Here is a 22,309-nt window from a genome sequence, read left to right on the forward strand (position 1 = left end):
AATTGCAATTTACTTTTAATTTGAGACAGGGTCTCTCTGTGTAGCCCTGGCTGTGCTAGAACTCACTATGTAGACCAGGCTGGCCTGGAACTCACAGAGCTCCCTTGCCTTGGCCTCTGGGGTGCTGGGATGAAAAGTGCACATCATCATGCCCATCACAATTATTTCCACATACTCAAGACCCTAGAGAATCAACTATTTGAAAGACGCCCATGTTAGAAAGAATTCTCTGGCATCACATTTGCTCCATAGTGATAGCAGTTCATACTCAATCAAATGCTGTCCTAGAATTGCTGGAAGTAATTTGTATTTGTGCAAGCAAAACCAGGAAAACAAACTGTACTACTTGCTACCTGAAAACAATATGGCAATATAAAATGACACTATCATAATTATTTCTGCCAACCCTGTGGTGTTTCTTTCTGTCATTAATAGAATCTATAAAAACGGCAAGGAAAGATACTGGAAAATTTACCATAGACAAGTGAAGGTTTGTATAGTAATCTGTAATGTAGCAGATGTTTTAGGGCTAAATAAGTTTTTCTAATGTATTTTCACTTTTGAAAATAGTCCACAAAGTAAATGTTTCCACTGTTTTTTTATAAAGCAAAATAATGTCATTTTTCACATGACAAGAAATTTAATATATTTAAATCTATGCTGGAAATACACAAAGACAATTATATATCTTACTAGCAAGTCTTATTTTGCACAAATTACAGAATATCCATTAAAAAAACATACATATGACCTTTGATGGTACATTTCTATGCTGGCAAATATATTTCTGATACAAAGGCACTTTGAAAACCCAATATGGTTTGGTTCGTAAGTTTGCAAGGTACAAACAATTTTACAAATGTATGATTACACCGAAGAACGTCAACAACTGTGACATTACATAGAAAATGGGTTCCTTTTGTAAAAACAACACTGGTCTTGTGGGAATAAAAGCAGTGGTGTCCAGCAGCTTTAGTGAAGACATTCAGAGGATTGGAGGCCCACGGTCTGAATTTCTCACTGGCTGGGTGGGATGATAAAGATGGGCTGAAAGTGGTCAGCAAGAGCCCCCAGCAGGGAAGAAGATAACCCAACACCCTAGAACAAACCCAGAACCCTTAGATTCAAAATGGCTTGGAGGGAAAAGCACACAAGGCAACAATCTGGGCAGGATCCGGCTGTCGTCTCCAGAACACAGCTGCCTCTACCTGCACTGCTTGGCGCTTCCGGGCTGTAGTGGCGGCCTCTCTGTTTTAGAGCACTGGGTAGTACAATGCTTTGGATTGTACAGTACTGGAAAGTTTTGGTCCTCAAATGATTTCTTTTTCACTGACTACATCGCCGCAAAGTCGATCTGTACATAAAGCTGCCTCACTCCAGCCTGAAAAGTTAGAAAGAGAAATCAGAACATCAAACCTGTAACAGATGAACATTCTAGAAAAGCAGTAGGAAAGCAAGCAACACCTCATCTGTCTTTGAAAATGGAATTATTTTTGTCTTCTGCTTCTAAGAAACAATCTATTTTCATTGTAAGTTGTCAAGCCACTACCAAAAAAAATCCATGCCATTAGTCACATACCCTGCCTTGTGTTATTAGATAGAGTTATCTATTTGCCATCACTGTGAGAGGACATGACAGCACTTGATTAGTTAGCCACCTACTAACAGCAGCTCACCATAGGCTAAATCTTCCTAGGGCAACATATGAATTTATTTAATAATTACAACTAACAATTGGTTACTCATTTTAAATTCCAATTTGTTCAGTTTGGGGTAAGAGCTTGCTACTTGCTTTCCAAATTGCCCCCTATTTCTTCTACATTATCAATTTTATTCTGTCAACTGGATCATTTCTATTAGTGTTCAAACACACTACAACTTCTACCATTAAAACAAAACAAAAACTCTTACTTAACCCAACATCCCCTCATGCCTGGTACAGTCTCCTGTGGATAGCCACAGTTCCCAAAATGTGTTCAGACCCACTGTCTCTAATTCCTTTGCTCTTGTAGTCATTCAACCCTAATTTTACCTCTCACTACTTTTTAAAACTGTCAAGCAACTTCCAAATTGCTCATACCATTCCATATACGATCTACACTAGTTCTCTAATGACCTCTACAGCCAGACTGTAAGTCAACCTTTGTATGTGTTCACACCCATGTTTGTCTGTCCAGATTGGAACTTGCAGCTACCTGACAGTTATACTGGGGTTATCTAAGAAGCAGCACAGGACCATCAAACCAGTTAACCTACCCTCAGTACCACTTCTTCTAAAGATTTTTCTGCTTCTCCCATCCAAAATCCAACTACCTATAAAACTTGGTGGCTTTCCCTCCAAAATAATTATCCAAACATAGAGCTTGACCGTTTTATATTATCTCCATCATTTTGAACCTACCTCAACCAGCTCTTGTCTAGATTCTATCAATGCCTGTTGCCTGGCTTTCACATTTCTGATTGTTCTCAGTATATAATTAGAAAGGCATGCATCTATGCCTCCAACTGTCCATCAGTTGATCTCCCTTAGTCCTTACAATGGCCACCATGCTGCCATGGAATATAGCTCCTGGCTTCCTGTTTGATCTCATTGTTAACTCCTCCCCCTATTTACTCCCCTTAGCTATACTGGACCCCCTGGGAACCAGGCATGTTAAGATGGCCACAGACACTCTCAGCACACCCTACCCAGACATTGTGATGCTCACCCCTCACTGATTCTACAACCTTATATAACACATTCACTTGTTAATCTAACAAGTGTTTAGTTTTGTGTTTACTGTTTTCCAAGCAACAGTCTCTCATCTCTCACCTAAGAATACAAAAAACAAGAGGAAAAACATTTAAAAATTGCCTTGTCTTCACAGAGTTTATATTCTATCGGGGCCTAGAGAGGAGGCAGTAATGAGAAAAAGAAGAAAACACTGTCAGATGGTGATGCCATAGAGGAAACACCTCTAGCCTCCTCCCCTTTCACTCTTACCCAGAGACCTGCCACTGTGTCAAGTCAACACATGACCACTACACTCCGGAAGCACCTACACTATCACATAAAGATTATTCAGTGTGTTTATTATTTCTGTTCCCTCATTATAATTATAATACAATCTCTCCAGGAGAAACATATTTGTCTCTTTTGCATTCCAGACTCCCAGAAATTTCAGCAATATCTGACACAAAGCAAGTGGTCAATAAATATTACTGAATGAACTAAAATCTTATTAATTTCATTCTTTCAATCAAAAACTACTTTTAACTACAAGGGGGAAGGGAAGAAAAAAGAAACACAACTATTGTTGCTACTACTTTACAGGGTACGTACACATAAGGGATAAAGGGGTTTTAATGTGACCTCATGACAGTAATTGCTAGGCTCCTCGAAACACTCATTTCTATTATGGATTGTTTTTTCTGGAACTCAAGTAGGAGGGTTCTGTGCAATACTGATGAATGCATAAGCTAGCTTTAGGATCTAGTCTAGTAGAATAAAAAGCTAGACAGACCCTAGGTTGTTAGCACAGAAAATATGCCCTTTACCTCCCTCCAACTAGTTACTACTTTGGTTTAAAGACTTGTGGGGAAGGGCTTCATGTTTCTATGATCTTTACCTACAAATTAAAAATAAAGCCCAGTGTTCCTCACTGTGAAAGTGTTGATAAAATCAGCATTACAAATTTTCATGAGTTTTATCTGTACTGTCTAGTACTTATCAAGCAGTTAATAAGCCCACTACCCTAGAATAGACACTGTTGTCAGGATCGTGTGTGAATGTATGAGAAAAAAATTTCACATAGTACAAAGGTTGTTATCATAAATTATTCTGATTTACTACAAGTCTATGATTTGATTAACTCAGTCCAGATGGTGCTGGGATGAGGGAGGAACTAACTATTCTGCAAAATTCTTATATGTGTAATCTTAATAGAACATAAAAATATTGCCCAAACATTGTTTAATATCTTTTCTTTTTAAACAAAATGCTAATGAAAGTAAAATGGGCAAAACAGTTGGGTTCCTTTTGTTGCCTGCCATTTTCATTACTCCAGTCTGAACACGGGGAGGAAGACAGTAATAAGAAATGAGTAGCCCAAGGCGATGAAAAGGGAAGAGAAAAACAAAGGGGCAAGATAAATTATTTTTGCATAATCATGAGTTAATTACTCAAACTGGTATCAGTCCCCAGAGGGGATAACAGCTTTCCACAAAAGCTCAATCCAACAGCAAAGACAAAGCAGTCATTTGCTGCATCCACCTGTCCCAGTGGGATGGGCAGCTTGGTTCTCCAGTTCCCAGTGTTCATTTCAAATTCCTTCCAAGTAAAGAGAGAGCCAAACTTCCAAGAACTCTTCTGGCAAGTGACCTACTGCTGATACAAAGTGATCTAGAGTTTAACCACAGGAAAAGGCAACAGATATCCCAGTAGACTGCAGCCTCCTGAATGCAAAAGGCAACTAGCAATTTTAACCCTTCTGAGGTCACTGGCTCTGTCTCCACCCAACGTTAGCCTGGTGCTGCAGGCCTGGAATATCTTCCAGCAATACTCTTTGTTGTGTAAGGTAGAAAAACAATCAAGAATGTGACTATAGAAATTGTTGTTATACTTGTATTCTCAATGGGCCAAAGCCATAGACACATTTATGCTTGCGTTTTTTGACTAAATATGTCATCTTTATCCCTTTAAAATGCAAAAGGGGGGGGGGGCTAGAGAGATAGCCCAGAGGTTAAGAGCACCCAAATGGTAGATCACAACTATCTGTAACTCCTCTTGTGGCCTCTGCTGACACCAAGCACACACATGATGCACAGACATACGTGCAGGCAACACACACACACACATATACAATTTTTTAAAATGTAAAACAAAGTCACACACAACTATTTTCCATAAAAGATACTACAGAATTAATGAAATATAATTAAATGTGACTAAATTATAAAACAGAAATGACAATGTAACTGGTTATCGGCACACCTGTGATCTCAGTGCTCTAGAAGCAGAGCCACTGAGGCAGCAAGACAACAACTCGGAAGCTGGCCTAGTTACAGAGCAAGTTCAAGGCCAGCCTGTGCTACTTAGTGAGAAGAACCAACATGTTTACTTAGCATCTCTAAACAAACAGAAAGAAAGGATCTGGTTTCTTTTTCTGTAAAACCACCCTGTGGTAATTAATGTGTTAATTCCTGTCACAGTACCTGTCATCTAGTGGGCTGTCAGTGCCAGAATTGCTGATGCTATCAATATTGTGTCCACTACTACCACCCAGTCAATGAGCACTTACACTATATGGTTTAATGTAAAACAGCAAAGCTACGGATATGCATGATCCCATGGTTGTCAGCCTCCTGAACTTTAGATACATATGATAAAGATAAGAGAAAAATGGCTAAGAAGTTTGCAGACAGAACAGGCAAACAAAATTAATACTCATTAAACATTCAAGCCCATTAAAAAAAAATAGAGTAGGAGAGGGTAGAAAACCAGAAACCAATTTAGAGATGGGAAGCCGAGCCCTTCTTCTGTGCATATCATTCAAGCAGGGAACAGGAGCCTGAATGAGGCTGTTGGGCAGAGAAAGGGAGGGTTATGAACACAGAAGACTGGAGGAGGCTGAGGGGGTGGGGCTTCTGTAACTTAGGGACTCCGACTTGTGTTTGGGAGGAGGCTTTTTGATTCTTTCCTGGATATAACTGTTCACTTCTATTTTGAGGTCAGAGAACAGAACACAAAAGGCACAAGCAGGAAGCTGGGGGCTCAGGATGCTGGGGGCTTAGGAAGTTGGGGCTTAGGACTTAACAGGCATAGTAGGGAGAGCTGAGAAATGAAGTAGGGGTTCTGCCAGGACAGACGGTGTAGTAGGCGTGGCTGTCTTTTGTGCTTTGAAGAACCAAGGAAGATAATGAATCTCAGGCATATTCCAGATCTTTCTTTGAATACATTTAAGACTTTTTTCTTCAAACATTATTTCTAACAAAACAAGGTATATTAAAAGTTTAAGGTTGTAATTATAACTGTGAAATATACCATTAAAAGATTAACAAGTGATCTTGGCCAGTTGAAAACAAAAGCCATAGGCCATTGAAATGCCTTCTATTCCAGAGCCTTGCTTTCTGTTCTGTTTCTAAGTAAACACAAACTTTCCATCCCTCCAGCTGTCAACTGATAATAACTTTTGAAAGTTAGTTTAGATGGATAACAAGAAGACTTTGACACACAAGAAAGCCTAGGGCTTAGATGCTGGGTCACAACTAACTACTGTTCCCATAGGAGTCTGAGCACCTACATGATTTGCAGCAGCTCCCGTCCCTACACCACATTGCTACACATAAGCCCATCTCCTTAGCAGCTTAAGAGAAATGGTGACTCTCGGAAGTGATATTAAGTAGGACAATGCCCCTTAGTTGTAATAAATAGAAACGTACAATTCTCTAGTTTCTGTTTCTTTCAATTTAAAGTTATCTTAATACAAGCTTTTACACAGACACAATTCTTTAACCAATGACCATTTCTTACATTCTTACTTTGGATCAGCTGTAAGGACGACACCCAGGGTTCAACAAACACATGGGAGATTCAGCAAGAAGGCCTCCTTCTTACCAAGACTAGAAGCTTGCTACATGAGAAGCACCAGTGAGTTTACAAAGCTGATATAGTTACTCTTGCATCTATTTATTTTGTGTTTGGTACCTTGGGGAGGTCATCAGGCTTCGCAGCATGCTGGGACATCTCAGTTACCAAAGGGTTGTGAATTTGTCCCCCTCAAGAGAACAGATAGAAGCTGGGCACAGTGGTGCATGCCTGTAATTCTAGCAGAGGCAGAGGCAGCTGGAGCTCTGTGAGTCTGAGGCCAGCCTGGTCTATAAAGGGAGTCTAGGATAGCCAAGGTTACACAGTGAAACCCTGTCTCCAAAACTAAACTAAACTAAACAGAGCAGACAGAGCAGAGATTGAGAAAATGTCCAACCAATGCCTGGGCCAACCTAAGACCCACCCCATCAGAGAGAGACAACCCTTGACACTATTAATGATACTCTGCTATGCTTACAGACAGGAGCCTAGAATCCTTGTCCTCTGAGAGGATCAACCAAGCATGAGACTCACAGCCAAATACTGAGCAAAGCCTAGGAGTCTTGTGGAAAAGTGGGGTGGGGGGTGGGGAGGAGAAAAGGACCTGAAAGTGACAGGAGCTCCACAAGAAGCACCAATCAAGGGCCAAGCATAGACTGGACCTAGGCCCCCTACACGGAGGTAGCCAATGGCAGCTCAGGCTTCATGTGGGTCCTCTATTTAGGGGAGGGAGAGCTATCTCTGACATGGACTTTCTTTCATGCTTTCTGATCACTCCTCCCTGGTGAGATTGTCCTGCCAGGCCACAGGGGAAGAGGATGCGCTCAGTCCTCAAAGTGACTTGATGAGCTGGGTCGGGGGTGGTTTGGGGGTTCCCTTTTTCTGAGTAATTGGGCAGGGATATGGGGGAAGAGGGAGAGAGGAAGGGACTGGTAGGAGAGGAGGGAAAGGGGCTACAATTGGGATGTAAAGTGAATAAATAAATAAAATTTAAAAAGAGAAAAAAGCAGTAAACTGGGTTTCATTTTGATAAGTGTGAGTTATGAGCAAGACGTAACTTAAAATGAACTGATTTAACAATTTACATTTCGTGAAATGAAATTTGCTGCAGCAAGCCGTGCATTACTACTGCAGAAAAGGAAATAAGTTATCTAAACAGTCTACTCTGGTATGTGACAAAAATTTTTAAAGATTTTAAAAAACTTTAAAATCCTTAAGCATAGGAAGGAGTAAAGCTATTTTTGAGATGTGATCCCACTCCGGGTGGGGTGGGAACAGGTTCTTTTTGGTTTGGTTTGGTTTTTTGGTTTTTCGAGACAAGGTTTCTCTGTGTTGCCTTGGCTGTCCTGGACTTGCTTTGTAGACCAGGCTGGCCTCGAACTCACAAGATCTGCCTGCCTCTGCCTCCCAAGTGCTGGGATTAAAGGCGTGTGCCACCACAGAACAGGTTAAATGCCCTCACTGCTAGCCTCAAAGGGCATCCCCTGGTAGCTACATGGAACGAAATCAACTACTGAGGACCTTAGCTGATAAAAAAGGCTGGAAATATTAAAAGTCCAAATGTAGTTCCTGAAACAGAACATTCATATCCTCCCATTTCCAAAGGTCAGGTTTCAGCTTCAAGAGGCTTCCCTTTGATCCTGCCGTTACAGTCTCAGCATCCCCAACAGACAACCACAGCCCTCTTCACAGGGAAAACCGGGATTGAGTGACAAAGCCAGAAGCCCCGCGGTGACAAAGCCGGGAACGTGCAGGGTGTCCAGAGGCCACAGAAGCCCCAATGCAACGACAGAAGCAGCTCTAGGGGAGGCGACACAGGGAGAAGACATAAAGGAGAGGTCCATGGTCTGGAGAAGGCAGCATATAGCTTACTGCCACCTTGGTCTCCTTTTGTCCCCGAAACATGGAGGCAGGATGAGAAGTACTCAGATACAGTGCGGAGGCCTCGAAGGCTTCGTTATGAATGCATGATATAGATGAGGCACATTTATAAATTCTGTCTGCTCAGAAAGCTGTTAAAATTCTAAACGAGTGGTACCAGCACACAGTATAGCTGGGTCTTACATGCATCTAAGATTAGGATTATGTAAATCCTAATTAATTAACACTAGATCTGTCCGTAATTCTTCCATAAGGACCCTAAGCATGTGGGTCTCTCATCAGAAGGCTAAATCTCTACTTCATGTAATGCCTTGAATTTCACTAGTCATGTCTGAAAATGTGAAGGGAGACAAAAAGAGAGATACATATGCAGTGACATACATGTCTCAAATAAGCAATTCTGCTTAGCAGAAGGCCCCAGACTAATACCCAGCACTGAAAGGGGAAAAAAAAAATACTGAGGAAAATAAAGACCTTCTAAATTTTGACTCTAATTGGAGAACAATGTTTAGTCTTATTTTACTTTAGTTGCTCCTATATTTTATATGGATTTTTAAAGCTAGCAACAAGATACAGAGAAATGTAAGTTTCTTAGAAGAGGTTTGTAACATGTTATACCTGAGTGAAAATATTATGTGTTTGGCTTAGGATCCACCTGGCGTCAGCATCAGGGGCGACTATGAGCTTCAAGGTCCCAACGTAAACGTCAGAGCAGAGTGTCCAGAAGTGCTGTTCTTGCAAGCTGTACACTCCCTGTAACTGCTGCACCTGGAACACGGGGCAGACATCAGCGTCAAGATCAGGACAGTGCCCTCCCACCGAAACACAATCATGCAGCAAGCCAGAAAGCTGGACTCGACCCCCTACTTAGGAAGACAGGTTGGGACAAATGCCCATGGAGTACGCATTATGTTCCAGGTGACACTGAGACAGGCTGGGGAGAGAATGGAGTAACACTTATCAGACTCTGTCAGGACACCTGAGAGTCCCTGGTAGGCAGCTCTTACATCATCGCTAAGACAAATGTAAGGCAAGCTACGGAGCTAGGCAAAGAAGGAGAAAGTGGGCCCCAGAAACGGGGAGGACATAAAGGACAGAAACCAACAGGAACTTAGAAACCAGAGAGTCCATTACCCGGAAAAGGCTCCCTGAAGAGGTTAATAGCCAAAGGGACACTTCTCTTATTAAAGATACAACTTTGAACACTGATGCCAAATGGATGTGTTTTTGTAAAGAGAAGAGATGCAGGTAAGAATAGTGTCAGAGTAAAATGAGTACCCTCTGCCCTTCTCAGTTTGCAGCTCCCTAACTCCTTCTCTGCCCCTTCCACCTGTGCTCTGAATCTGGGGGTGTGACAACACAGCCACGTGTGGCCTCACCACAGGCCATCTCACTGCTTCAGGCCTTCTTCTACCCTCACAGCCCCACTCCCGAGAACCTGGCCCGTGCACATGCTGGCCAGCACTCTACTCGAGCTACTTCCCTGGCCAATCAGTGCCCACAACTGCAGATGTGCTACTTAGCTGGCACCCGCTAGTGTCTACTGAGTATTTCAATTTTAATATGTTATATAGAAACAGAATTGTGCTCTGGAATAACTTTCTGCTCTCAGACCCTTCCCAGCCTAGTCTCAGCCTCATCGGCAGCATTACATATACCAAGCTGTGAGACAGCACCCCTTCCCTCTTTACTAATGCAACCCACCTCCAACAATACTCCCCAAATGTGTATTCGCCTCCACCTTGCTGCCAATGACAGCAGTCTCAGCCAGCTTTTCCCCAAACATGCTCTCCACTTAGGAGACTCTTGTTAAAGCACGAGCTTCATTACATTCCTGCTCCCCAAAAGCATTCCAGATGCTTACCACTGAACGAGAGTGAAGTCACACTACTAAGAGTAGTGTGCCCCAGACCTCCTACCATCTGGCCCTTGCCTTCTTTCCAACCGTTCAATCACTTTTCCCTTTATTTATCATGCTGCAGCCACAAAACCTGTTTTCCAATTCTCCAAATACACTAAATTAGTTCCAGGCATCGCGGCCTCATATTAGTGGTTTTCTTTTGCCTGGAACATTGTTCTTGAGGGTTTGTATATGGCTGGACACTTCTGGGCATCAGGGTGTCAGTTTCCTTGGATACAGCTTCCTTGCTGAGTCTACCACATTCTCATTTCATTTTCACCACATGCATCACTGACATATTCTTTTATTCTTTTCTTTTCTTTCTTTTTTTGTTTTTTGTTTTCTAAGATACGGTCTCTGTGTTAGCTTTGGCTGTTCTGGACTAGATTTGCAGACCAGGCTGGCCTCGAACTCACAGCGATCCACCTGCCTCTGCATCCCAAGTGCCGGGATTAAAGGCGTGAGCCACCACACCCGGCATTTTCTTACCATCAACATCATTTAACATTTACTTTGTCCCCACCAGACTGTGCGCTCCACTGAGAGCACAGTCTTTGTTCACCATCTGTCTCCAGTATTTTAGAAGAAACTCTGAAACACAGTAGATACCACAAAAACAAAACAAAACACAATGTAACAAACAAAAAACACAGAGAAGGCTGAAGAGATGGTCCAGCAATTAAGAGCACTTGTTACTCCTGAGACAACTGCAGCTCAGTTTCCAGCACCATGTCAGGTAGCTCACAACTGTCTGTAAGCCCAGCTCCAGGGGCTCTCATCCCTTCTGTACCCACACACATGTTGCACACATACTCAGAAACACACACATACACACAAATACAACTAGACATCTGTAAATACATTGACGAGCTTGTGTAAATGAGAATGGCCCCCAGGGGCTCACACATTTGAATGCTAGCCACCAGGGTGTGGGAAGGATTAGGAGGTGTGGCCTCAATGGAGCAGGTGTGGCAGTGTTGGAGGAGGCAGTGGGCCTTGAGGTTTCAAATGCCCACAGTGGTGTGTGTGTGTGTGTGTGTGTGTGTGTGTGTGTGTGTGTGTGTGTGTGTGTGTGTGTCTCTGTCTGTTTTTCTGCCTGAAAATCAGGATGGAGATCTCAGCTACTGCTCATGCTGCCTGCTATAATGATAACAGACTAACCCCATGAAGCTGTGAGCAAGCCCCCAGATAAATGCTTTCCTTTCTAAGAGTTGCTTTTGTCATGGTGTCTCTTTACAGCAACAGAACACTGACTAAGACAGCTGACTACATACTTATTTCATCTGTTACCCATACTCTGTACTTTTTATTAGTTCAATTTCTAGATAAAGACTAGTGAAGTTCAGTATTTTCTAATGGATTTATTTGGAGTTTATACAAATGATGTTCATAGTCACCATGCAGTCTTGGAAGAAAGATTAAATTATAGTCACATACTACCCATATTTATGAATGATGAAAACCCTGACAGTTTGGAAACAATATACAATTCAATGTAAAACTTACCCTCTGATAGCACTGAGGAAGTGTATTTTCCAACGAGGGAGGAGTTCTTTGCATTAATATTCCAATAGACTCTCTCAAAAGAGGAATAACACTAAAGGGGGAAAAAACCTTATTAAGTCACATTTTGACAATCCCTGTTTGCAAGATGGTAATAATACACTTCTTTAAAGAATAGAATACAGTTATTTAGAATATCAGAAAAAATAATCTACTTGTCTTTGCTCCAACTTTCTCATAGAATCAGTAAGCTATTCAAGTAAAGGAGCTGGAGAGAGTATTTCCACTAATGTACCCACTGATTCATCTACAATTTCTAAAACTGTTTATTTACCACTATAACTCTAAAAAACTGTGTGTGTGCGCGCGCACGCGCACGTGCACATGTGTGTATTCATGCACCTGTGCCTGTGGGTGCCCATGAAGCCTGAAAGAGGGCTTCAGATCCCCGGGGCTGTCAGATGTCAGTACCCAATATATGGAGCTGGGAACTAAATTCTGGTCCTCTGCAAGAACAGCAAGTGCCCAACACCCCAACCCTGTAAGTCATATTTTCATTATTTAAATGTAGAGTAGCTTGTTGCTCCCACAGATGGATGACAGCACCTCTAGGAATGAAGCCCAAAGGTTACTATGTGTTGACACAGGAGATGTTCACCTGTTTTAGGTGCACACAGAACAGCACAATGGTAAGGGCGATGCTAGTGCAATAACCCCCTAGCTAGATACAAAATTCACCTTGGAGCGGAGTTTGCCTTCAGTTTTGGCATTCTGAGTCAGAATATCTAAGGAAGGTTCAGATGTCTACAGGTCTGCAGGTGAGTCCAGTAGGTCAGGGGGTGACACAGCTCTACTTATTAACAATAGACAGAGGACTGAGGTCAGAAATAGCTTGACTGCCCTTAACAACTGAGCCTACTGCTTATTTTAACCTTATGCAATCTCCAAGTGTCAAGTACAGAATTCTCTTGGAAACAGCTGCAGGAGGGTGGGGACCACAGGGCGTCATGCCTGTGATCCTCCGCATCGCTGAAGAGTGCAAGTGGGACTGTGGCCTAAGGAGTCATGGTATTTCTAACAGAAGAGAAAAGGAAACACTAATGCAGAGCTAAAGGAACAGGGGCGGTGTCTTGCTCACCATCATATTCCCAAGGAGGCCTAGTAAAGTGCTGGTCACCAAGTGTGCCCGTGATAAGTGTTGACTGAGTGACTGAAAGATACACAGATACCAGGCATTTTAGAATCTAGATTAAAGAAAAGGACACAGAAAAAGAATTAGAAGTCTATTCCCCAACTTTTAGGTATAGAGTGATTCTTGAATAAGGAAGACTAGCAGTGAGAACGAAGATAAGAGCACTAAACAGGCAGAAATAACTGGTATTGTACAATATAGCGAAACAGAATGACAGCCAGCCTGAGGACAAGCCTAGATTACTAAAGTATGGAGGTGAGGTGGCAGCAAGGATGACAATTTCAATGTGGACAGGAGTTGCAGTCAGATTTAAGTAAAAAAATTTTTTTGTTTTGTTTAGTAAGATAGCAACAAGAGCCAAGAATTATCATCTGCGAATCCTTAACCCATCTGACTTTTGTGCTCTATGAATTGATAAGCTGTCCTGATACCACACCTGAGATGGTTGCTAATTAGACCATCCTACGTCATAGCCATAGCAACTTCAGATCATTTGCCTGGATTATGACATTAGCCTTCTAAGTGTTCCTTGGCATCTAGTCTTCCAGCCTTTAAGTCCATTTGGTAGGTAGCTCCAAAGATGGCTCCCAGGACCCTGAGGATTCATGTTCCTGGGTGATCTTCACTCTAGAAAGTATTTAGGTTAGAGGGAAACCTAACAACTTGCTACTAACTGACAGAGCATGACAAGTTCTGAAATGTTGCTTCGGTCAACACTCTGGCCTCTGACACAGCTTCCACTTTCACTCTCACTTGTCACCTCACAGCTGCCATATTGTGAGCTCTTTTGCCAAGAGGCCCATGGGGCGAGAGAAGAACGGACGCCTCTGGAGAGAAACTGGAACCCAGCCCCCCCAAAGAACAGAAAACTGTCAGCACTCCTTGAAGGAGAGTATATGTGGCTTCTTCCTTGGCTGACCTCTGCAATGACTGCGGCTGAGGCTGACAACTTGATTGCTGACTTGTGAGAACTCTCAGCCATGCCCATAGCCTCCTGAGCTAGGAAGACTAGATGATAATGACGTATGCCAGCTACTAGGTTTCTGTGGGATCTGCTTATGCATCTATACATTACAACTCTTTTCTATAGAGGTATGAGGCTAACCAACATAAAACACACATTTGATCCTATCTGTTCCCCACTAACGGCTGGGTCAATAGCTCCCCACTTCCTAAGGGATGAAATGTAAGCTCTTGAACATGGTACTACTTTGCGGGGCGAGCAAGGAGGTCTCTAATCCTCTCTACCTTTACCTCCACCTCTCAATCTCTGCTTCACATTTTAAGCTCTTCACACATGCGTACTATACCTTGTGCTATTCATTTCTTTTATGCTTTGGCTAATACTATAACCTCTGCCTAGAACATTCTTAAGTGGGCCTTTTGTTCGGCTTCTATTATTTCTTTAAAACTCAAGTCTGACTTTCTTTGGGGTATATTTCCTGATCACAAACTGTCCTCTGAGCTATGAGATGTCCATTCTTTGTTCCTATACAAACGTGAGTGATGCAGGGCATGATGGCACATGCCTGTAATCCCAGCACTCATAAGGCTGAGGCCAGCTTGAGATACATAGAAAAGAGGGAGAAAAAAAATCAGTGGTATCTATGGAATTGTGATATTGCAAAATCATCAAGTTGTTTGATATATAAATGTTTACGGAACAGAATTTACAGCTAATTCAACTAAACAAAATTAATCTAAAGAGTATGCTTCAGGTCAGGGAAAATAACTAAATTTTTTAGAACCCATGAAATTGTTAACAGAAAAAGAGTGCAGACAGTAAAAGCTCAGTAAGTCGAACCTATGGGAGTAGGAAATGGGCATCTATTGGCATAAAGTTATTATGTAATTCAAATGCTGATTTCTGTGTCCCCCATATGTGGTTACAAGCCTTGTTCTGAGAATCTCCTGTCTCAATGTTGTATAAAATCTGCTCCCCAATTGTCCTCTGATATGCCAATAAAGCAGCTTACAGCCAGCCACTGAGCAGGGGAGAGAACAGGGCTAGACTCCCTGCCACCCAGGGGAGGAGGAGGTAGAAGAGGAAGTAGGGGATTCAGCGAGGGATTCGGCAACAGGCAGAGGTACAGAAGAGATGAAGATTCATCTGGAGCAAAGAAAGAATGAGAAAGCAAATAACTTGGGGGATTTTGGCAAAGATGGAGTCAGGATAACATAGAGGGTTAAGGACAGACTTAAACGGCTCAAGATTGTGTTGTAAAGCATCATAAACAAATACTAAAGAGTCTCAATATTTGTTTGAGAGCCCGGTTAAGAGAGAAATGAAGAGAAACAAACACAGTTAACATAAATAACCCTCAACAAGCATCTCGAGCAGAACAGATGTCACAACAAAGGAAGAAAACAAAAAGATGGCCATCATATAAAACAATACAGTGCGCTCCAGGCCTTCCAGCACACATTTTTAGAAGTAATGATTAAGTCAGAGAAGGTCAGAGAAGAAAACCAACTAGAGATAGAATTAAGGTGTTTGATAGTTCAGAATATTGGCTATTAATTCATTCACCTAAACTGAACAGCAACACCTGTTTCTATCTACTGTACATATTATTACAAAATAGATGAAGATTCCTGGATAAAATAAAGAGGTTGGGGCGAAGAAAAGATGGGACTAAAGTGCCATCAATCCATACTTTTTTTTTTCTTCCTTTCATCTTCATTTCTCGAGAAAAGGAAAGCGTCAAAAAAGGCTTTACCTACTGAAAGGGTCAACTGCTACCTTTCCTGTTGGGCTCTTCTAAGAAAGCCGGAATGGCTACTACATCAGAGCAAGCACCCACCTCAGCACAAGAATACTCCACATAGCTTTCCTAACAATGCTCTGAAATGCTGTCAGAATGTCAGCTGTAGAAGCTGTGGTAGGACACTCAATAGCTGGGGGGGGGGGGGGCACAGGGGTTGGGGGAACAGTGCTTGCTCACTCACAGGAGGAGATGTGATTCCAACCAAGGTCATTTTCAAAGTCCATAAGATGTAAAAAGAAGTCTGTAGCGACTCCAGCTTTTGCCTTTTAAATTTGTGTTTAGCTCAGGAGTTTCTGCCCATATTTTTCTGATTAACTATCATAACAAGGGATCATAGAAGGGATTTTAGCATGGATCTATCTAGCCATAATGAAAGGATATGGAGGAAAAGACAAGCTTAGCAAATTCCTGACTGAGCTAAGACTTAGAGCTGCATCCAAACCCTGCAGGAAAAGGAAAAGTAAGCATTTGGAAACAATTAGAGGCTCGCTTCTGGTTGACTAACTCAATTCTAGCTTTCACAATAGAACACTACTTTCCTATCATAAATGACAAGGGATGACTCAATAGGCATGAATTAACCAGTAAAACAAAATAATGGTTTCATTCTTCAAAAGCTGAAAATAAATCTATAACCATACCATAAACATCTCATTAATTCCAAAGCCTTTTAACAAGTTAAATGAGCAACATTTACTCTTTCCTGTAAGTAATTTTGCATGAAAATTTCAAGTTATAATTCAGACACAGCTTTTAGGGAATGATTTTCACTATATTTCAACAGTAAATTAAGTAATCTAGCAGTAACCATAAATAATGTAAACAAGGGGCTGGAGCTGGCGAGATGGCTCAGCAATTAGGAACACTTGCTGTTCATGCAGAATGAGCAGAAGTGAGTTTTGTCCCAGCACCCATATCCTGCAACTCAGAACTGTCCATAGTTACAGCTCCAGAGGGATCTGATGCCCTCTTCTGGGCTGCAGGGACACTGACATGGAAGTGCCTGTAACAGACACTCTTAGATACATAGAAATTAAAGTAATTTAGCATGGCTGGAGTGATGGCTCAAAGGTTAAGAGCACTTGGCACTCTTGCAGAAGACCAGCACCAGTTCCCACACAGTGCTTCCTAACTCTCTAATGACAACTTTACGGATACAATACCCTCTTCTGACAACTTGAGCCCCAAGCATGCATGTGGAACATGTGCATACCCACATGTAGGCAAACATTCATACACTTAAAAAAAAATAAAGAAAAAAAAAGTAAAGAAATCTTTACATCTTTTAAAAAGGCTTATACATGAAAACCTGTGAGGAACATTCATACTTAATTAAAAACTTCAGAGTTTAAGTAATTAAATCTAAGAACAATTATCTAGGAATAATCAAAACACAATTCTTAGGCTGGGCGTCATAGCACATATCTTTGATCTCAGCATTTGGGAGGCAGAGGCAGGTGGATTTCTATGAGTTCAAGGCCAGCCTGGTCTACATAGTGAGACCCTGTCTCAGATTAAAAGGAAGGAAGGAAGGAAGGAAGGAAGAATGGAAGGAAGGGGCAAAGGAGGGAGGGAGCAAGGGAGGGAGAGAGCAAGGGAGAGTGAAAGGGAGGGAAGGAGAAAGAAAAGAAAGAATGAGAGTGCCTCAAACCTATATAATTCTTGAGGCAACCTTGTGAACTGGTTTATTTAGTGAATGCTTCCTCCTCATTATTAGGAGTTCTCATACTCTATAAAGATGGAGAGGGAAAAAATGAAAATTTTAATTAATGTAAATCTGAAGGTCAAGAGTGTATGTTCAGCATCTACTAAAAGAACTAAGGAAAAAAAAAGGATATAAGTGTATTCATGTGCCAATGTGCATCATGTGTGCCATGTGCACGTCTGGTGCTCACAGGCCAGAAGAGAGTGCTGGATTTCCTGCCTGCAGTTCCAGGGGTGGGACCTCTGCAAGAACAGTAAGTCCTCTTAACTAACAAGCCATCTCGCTAGCCCCACTCCAAAGCTTTTAATGCGCAAAAGAAGACAAAGACATTGGATCTCTAATAGTATTGTGAGGTACGTTTAGATGTGTAGTTGTATTTTAAACACATACAGTCCATCCATGGCCATGGATGACCACCACTAGCCTTGCATTTCATCAACTTGATAGAGAACAGATCTCTCAAAATGGTTCATCTGAGAATGTGGAGCACGGGTAACTATACTAAGCTTCTGGAGCCTATGTGTTTCTATTTAGTAATGAGGATAGTAACAGACACTATGGAACCCGCACAATCACGAAGAGGCTGTCCTTTTCCTTAAGCTTCTGGGACATAGTTAAAACACTTCATGTGTTTGCTCTTTGGAACAAAAAATATCAGCATACAACATCAAATTAGTAGAGAATAATAGTTTTTGTTTATATAGCACTTAATAGTTTTTAAAGTGATTTCATATTGACTAATTTCATCCTCACCACAGCCCAAAGTAACCTTAAGAGAATGCTGGGATCACAGCATCTCAGTTGAAGGCAAGACTATGGGGATCAGTGAGGACAAATTCCCTTTTACAGCAACTAAGAGGTTAAAACAACTGTGGTTTGTCATAGCTGGTAAGAAAGCTGTTAGTGACAGGGCCAAGGCTCAAGCTGTGGAACAACTTGCAGCTTCTCTCCACAGTGAGGCCTCCTAGGGTCACACTCACTTTATTCGCAGACCTGGCACAGTGGTCTAAACAGAATACACACTTAGCAACTATCTAATTACATAGTGAAGAGATAACACATTGAAGGTGGCATGAGGACTTGTCTTTGAATCCTCCAAAACCACACTGAGCAGGATGCAGTAGAGCACATCTGTAACCTCAGTGAACCTGAGACGAGATGAAAGGCTGAGACAGGAGAGTCTCCAGGAGCTGTGGGCCAGCTGGTCTTCTACACGCAGCAGTATATACAGGGGCAAACAACAAAGACACCCGACCTCAAATGAGATGGAAGGCAAGCATAAACACAGGTTTATCTCTGACCCCATACACATGTGCAGTCAGTGTTCACCTGTCTTTATAACACACACACACACACACACACACACACACACACACACACACACACACACACAGAGAGAGAGAGAGAGAGAGAGAGAGAGAGAGAGAGAGAGAGAGAGAGAATATGAATTGGTAATGGAGAATAGTTAGAATATAGGATATTTTTTAAAATAAGAGTCAAGTGCTCCCAAAAGAACCTCTAGTAAACAGAAGGCAATGCAACATTTTTATTCTCTGCTTACATACAGGTGAGGAAAAACTCTACTTAGGAATGTTCAGCACTTTCAGATCTTGATGTATAACGTATTATTTTTGCTTTGTGTGTTTAAAACAGTCTCAAGTAGCCAGGGCTGGCCTGGAGCACAGCTGAGAATGACCCTGAGCAAGACCCCGCTCGCCTCTGCCTCCTAGAATGGGATCGCAGACATGACTATATCCCACTTCAACTTAACCTTTCTTTTAAAGGTTTTTAGCATTATTTACTTTATTTTGTTATGTGAATGGGTATTTTGCCAGTATGTATGTATGTGCACCACATTTGTGGTTGGCACCCACAGAGTTCTAAGAGAGCATCAGATCCCCTGGAACTGGAGTTAAGGATGGTTGTAAGCCACTCATATGGGTGCTAGAACTAAACCAGGATCCTCTGCAACAGAAACAAATGCTCTTAACCAACGAGCCACCGCTACAGACCCCAACTCGTTCTCTTAACAAAATATCTTTCCTTAATGTTCATGAATAAGAAACTCATAACCATGTCACCAAATCATCAATGTAGTAAAAAAAATAAATCTAAAATACAAAGAGACAACACAATCAACAAAGGAAACAAGAAAGCTCCATTGAATACATATAGCTTTATAAGAAGAGATAGGGCTAAATTCCAATTCTGTGTATTAAGCATCCAGAGACAAACGCACTGAAAAGATAACGAGATCCAGAGGAACCAGCCAATGCTAACAAGCAGTGGCTTCTCTCTTGCTCTCCCATCCCTTTGATGACAACTGGAATCAGTTAAAATGAGAAAGAGCACACGACAGGAGCAGAGAAACACAAATCTCGAAGAAGAAGGAGTTGCTGTCTAGTTTCCCATTAACAATGACCAGGGTGGCAGGTTCAAGACTGTATAAATAATAACCCATTTGAATGGCACACAACATACTACAATAAAGGTACAATCATTTCTACTTTAAATGTGAAAAAAATTAAGACATGGAGAAGCTAAGTGATTTGCCAAGGTCACATATATAAATACAAAGGACTTGAGGCAGGCCCCACATCTAGTGCTCTTAGCAGGTCTGAGATACGACCTGGAATGAAGTTATGGGATGGCTTTCCAGTTCTTTCAAGGCACCTTTCCTTTCAGAAAAGATATGGTTTCAAAAGGTTTATGAGGCTTGGACTACTAAAAGAAATGAAGCAGCTCGGAGACATCTGAAGAGCAGAAGTTACCTAAGAGCACCGTGGCAGTGGGCAGGAACAGCAGTGTTGGACATCCTCACACCTGAGAACTCACTAGAAAAAAAATCTCTGACCTGCCACTGCTCAGTGCTGATTTCAGAAGTTGCACATTTGCTAGAGGTGAGGTTCACATATGAAGTAAAAAGCAAAGGAATCTATTTTCAATTCTTTCCCTAAAAATAAGAAACCACCCTGAGAGTGTGCAATAAAGAATCTCACAGTGGGTTTCTAATTGCTATACTGTACCAGATGCTGGTTCCCAGAAATGCTGAGGAGCTGCCGAGGTACGGATGAAACCATGCTTTCACAGGACCAATTAAGCAAAAGTTATCTTAATGCAGACTGTACCGAGCAGCAGATAGATTAATAACATCCATTAAAACTGAAGAGCTAAGGGTCATCCTTTCCTTCCTGCACCAAGTAAGTGAATGACATGCCAATATGCTTTCTAACTTTTAAGTTTTGCTTAGTTTTCAAAGGCTAAAACTATTAAGAATTCTCAAGTCAAAGGGACATCAAAGGACCACTGATATGCTCAGAAGGTAAACCCTGCAAGCCCAGAGACATGAGTGATTCCTGAAACGCACATAAAACTGTCTCCAAAGTTGTGCTCTTACCTCTGCATTCACACAGTGGCACACGTACCTCACACACATTACACAACTGTACAATAATAATATAAGAATTTACACACAAAAAAGATAGAATTTAAAGTCTCCCTTCAAATATCTTTCTGTCTGTCTTCCTAGAGGTAGTTATGTATGCTTTGGTTTGTGTTTTTCCCCTCCAATGTTTCTCTTTATAAAATATACAGATTATGCCTGTTAATTTCCTTCTTACGTACGTGACTTCAGAGCTCTTATAGAATGTATGCTACACATTTCTCATGTGGCAATGGTCAGTGCTTCTCAGATAGTATCTTGTTCTCAGAATACGGTAGCCTGGAAATCCTACCACATCACCAGACATCATCTCTACTCCTTTTTTTTTAGAACTCCCTTGCACACAGCTTCCATACTGACAAATATCTGTGCTATTTCCAATATTTTGCTGTTAGAAATGCAGCCACAAGAATAACTTTATGAATATACTTTTTTATGTGTTTTGTCAATTTTTCCCTGGGATATGTGCATAAGTGTGGAACTGTCTGACTACACAAATACCAGTATTGCAACATGTCTATTCACACTAAATTCTTCTTCCTATCAGCAGTATGTTAAAAGGGCTATTGTGCCCGTATCCTTACCACAAGATGGGACATTTATGCTGAGCAGTGAGACATGCTGCCTTACTGTAGTCTGAATCTGTCTTGTTGTTGTTTTAGGAGAGGGACTGAACTACTTTGATAAGTCATTTGGAGGCTGAGGAAGACAGCTTAATGCCGACAGGGCAAGCCTGAGACTAGAGTTCAATTCCAAGGTCCCAAAATTTAAAAAGGTAGGTGTGGTGGTACACCTGCTCTGCTGAGGCCGAGGAGGCAGGGGGATTCCTGGGGCTTGCTGGGCAGCCAGCTAAGCATATCCAGACCTGAGTCTAAAAAAAGGTTTCCAAATAGCTATACACACATGTGTACATATGCATCCAAGCTCCCATGGACATAAATACACATGAACACATGCATACACACACATATATCATTTGTAGCATTTTTTCTGTGACCTAAATAAACTTATATTACTGCCTATTTTCTGTCATATCAGTCTTTTAACATTTTTTCTGGCATACTGGAGATTAACCCAGGCTCCATACATATGAAGCACTCTACCTCTGAGCTACATGGCTCCTAGTTCACTTTTTATTCTTAGAGGCTGTCTCTATACCAGTCATATTTACCCAGGTTGATTATGTCTTTCCCTATGCAAAATTCTTATTTATTAATTTTATTACATTTAATTTCTTTATTCTGTGTGTATGTGTGCAGCTGGTCAGAGGACACCTTATGAGAGGGTTGGTGCTCTTCTTTCACCATGGAAGTCCCAGGATGGAACTCAGGCTCCCAGGCCTAGCGAGAAGCA

The 22,309-nt window shown here is 41.6% G+C and overlaps 1 protein-coding gene across 1 annotated transcript in view; it reads right to left on the bottom strand.

The window, feature by feature from the left end:
* Nucleotides 1–278: 278 nt before the first annotated feature.
* The window catches only part of Slc30a7 (solute carrier family 30 member 7), a 66,068-nt gene continuing 44,037 nt past the window's right edge, over nt 279–22,309 (bottom strand). Inside the window, exons 9-11 of the mRNA XM_051165495.1 lie at nt 11,853–11,943; nt 9,065–9,214; nt 279–1,381 (exon numbers count right to left, since the gene is read on the bottom strand). Of these exons, the coding sequence (XP_051021452.1) occupies nt 1,334–1,381; nt 9,065–9,214; nt 11,853–11,943 (289 nt within the window). The 3' untranslated portion in view covers nt 279–1,333. The remainder of the gene's footprint in view (nt 1,382–9,064; nt 9,215–11,852; nt 11,944–22,309) is intronic.

This window comes from Acomys russatus, chromosome 23, assembly GCF_903995435.1.
Source record: "Acomys russatus chromosome 23, mAcoRus1.1, whole genome shotgun sequence".
Lineage (NCBI taxonomy): Eukaryota > Metazoa > Chordata > Mammalia > Rodentia > Muridae > Acomys > Acomys russatus.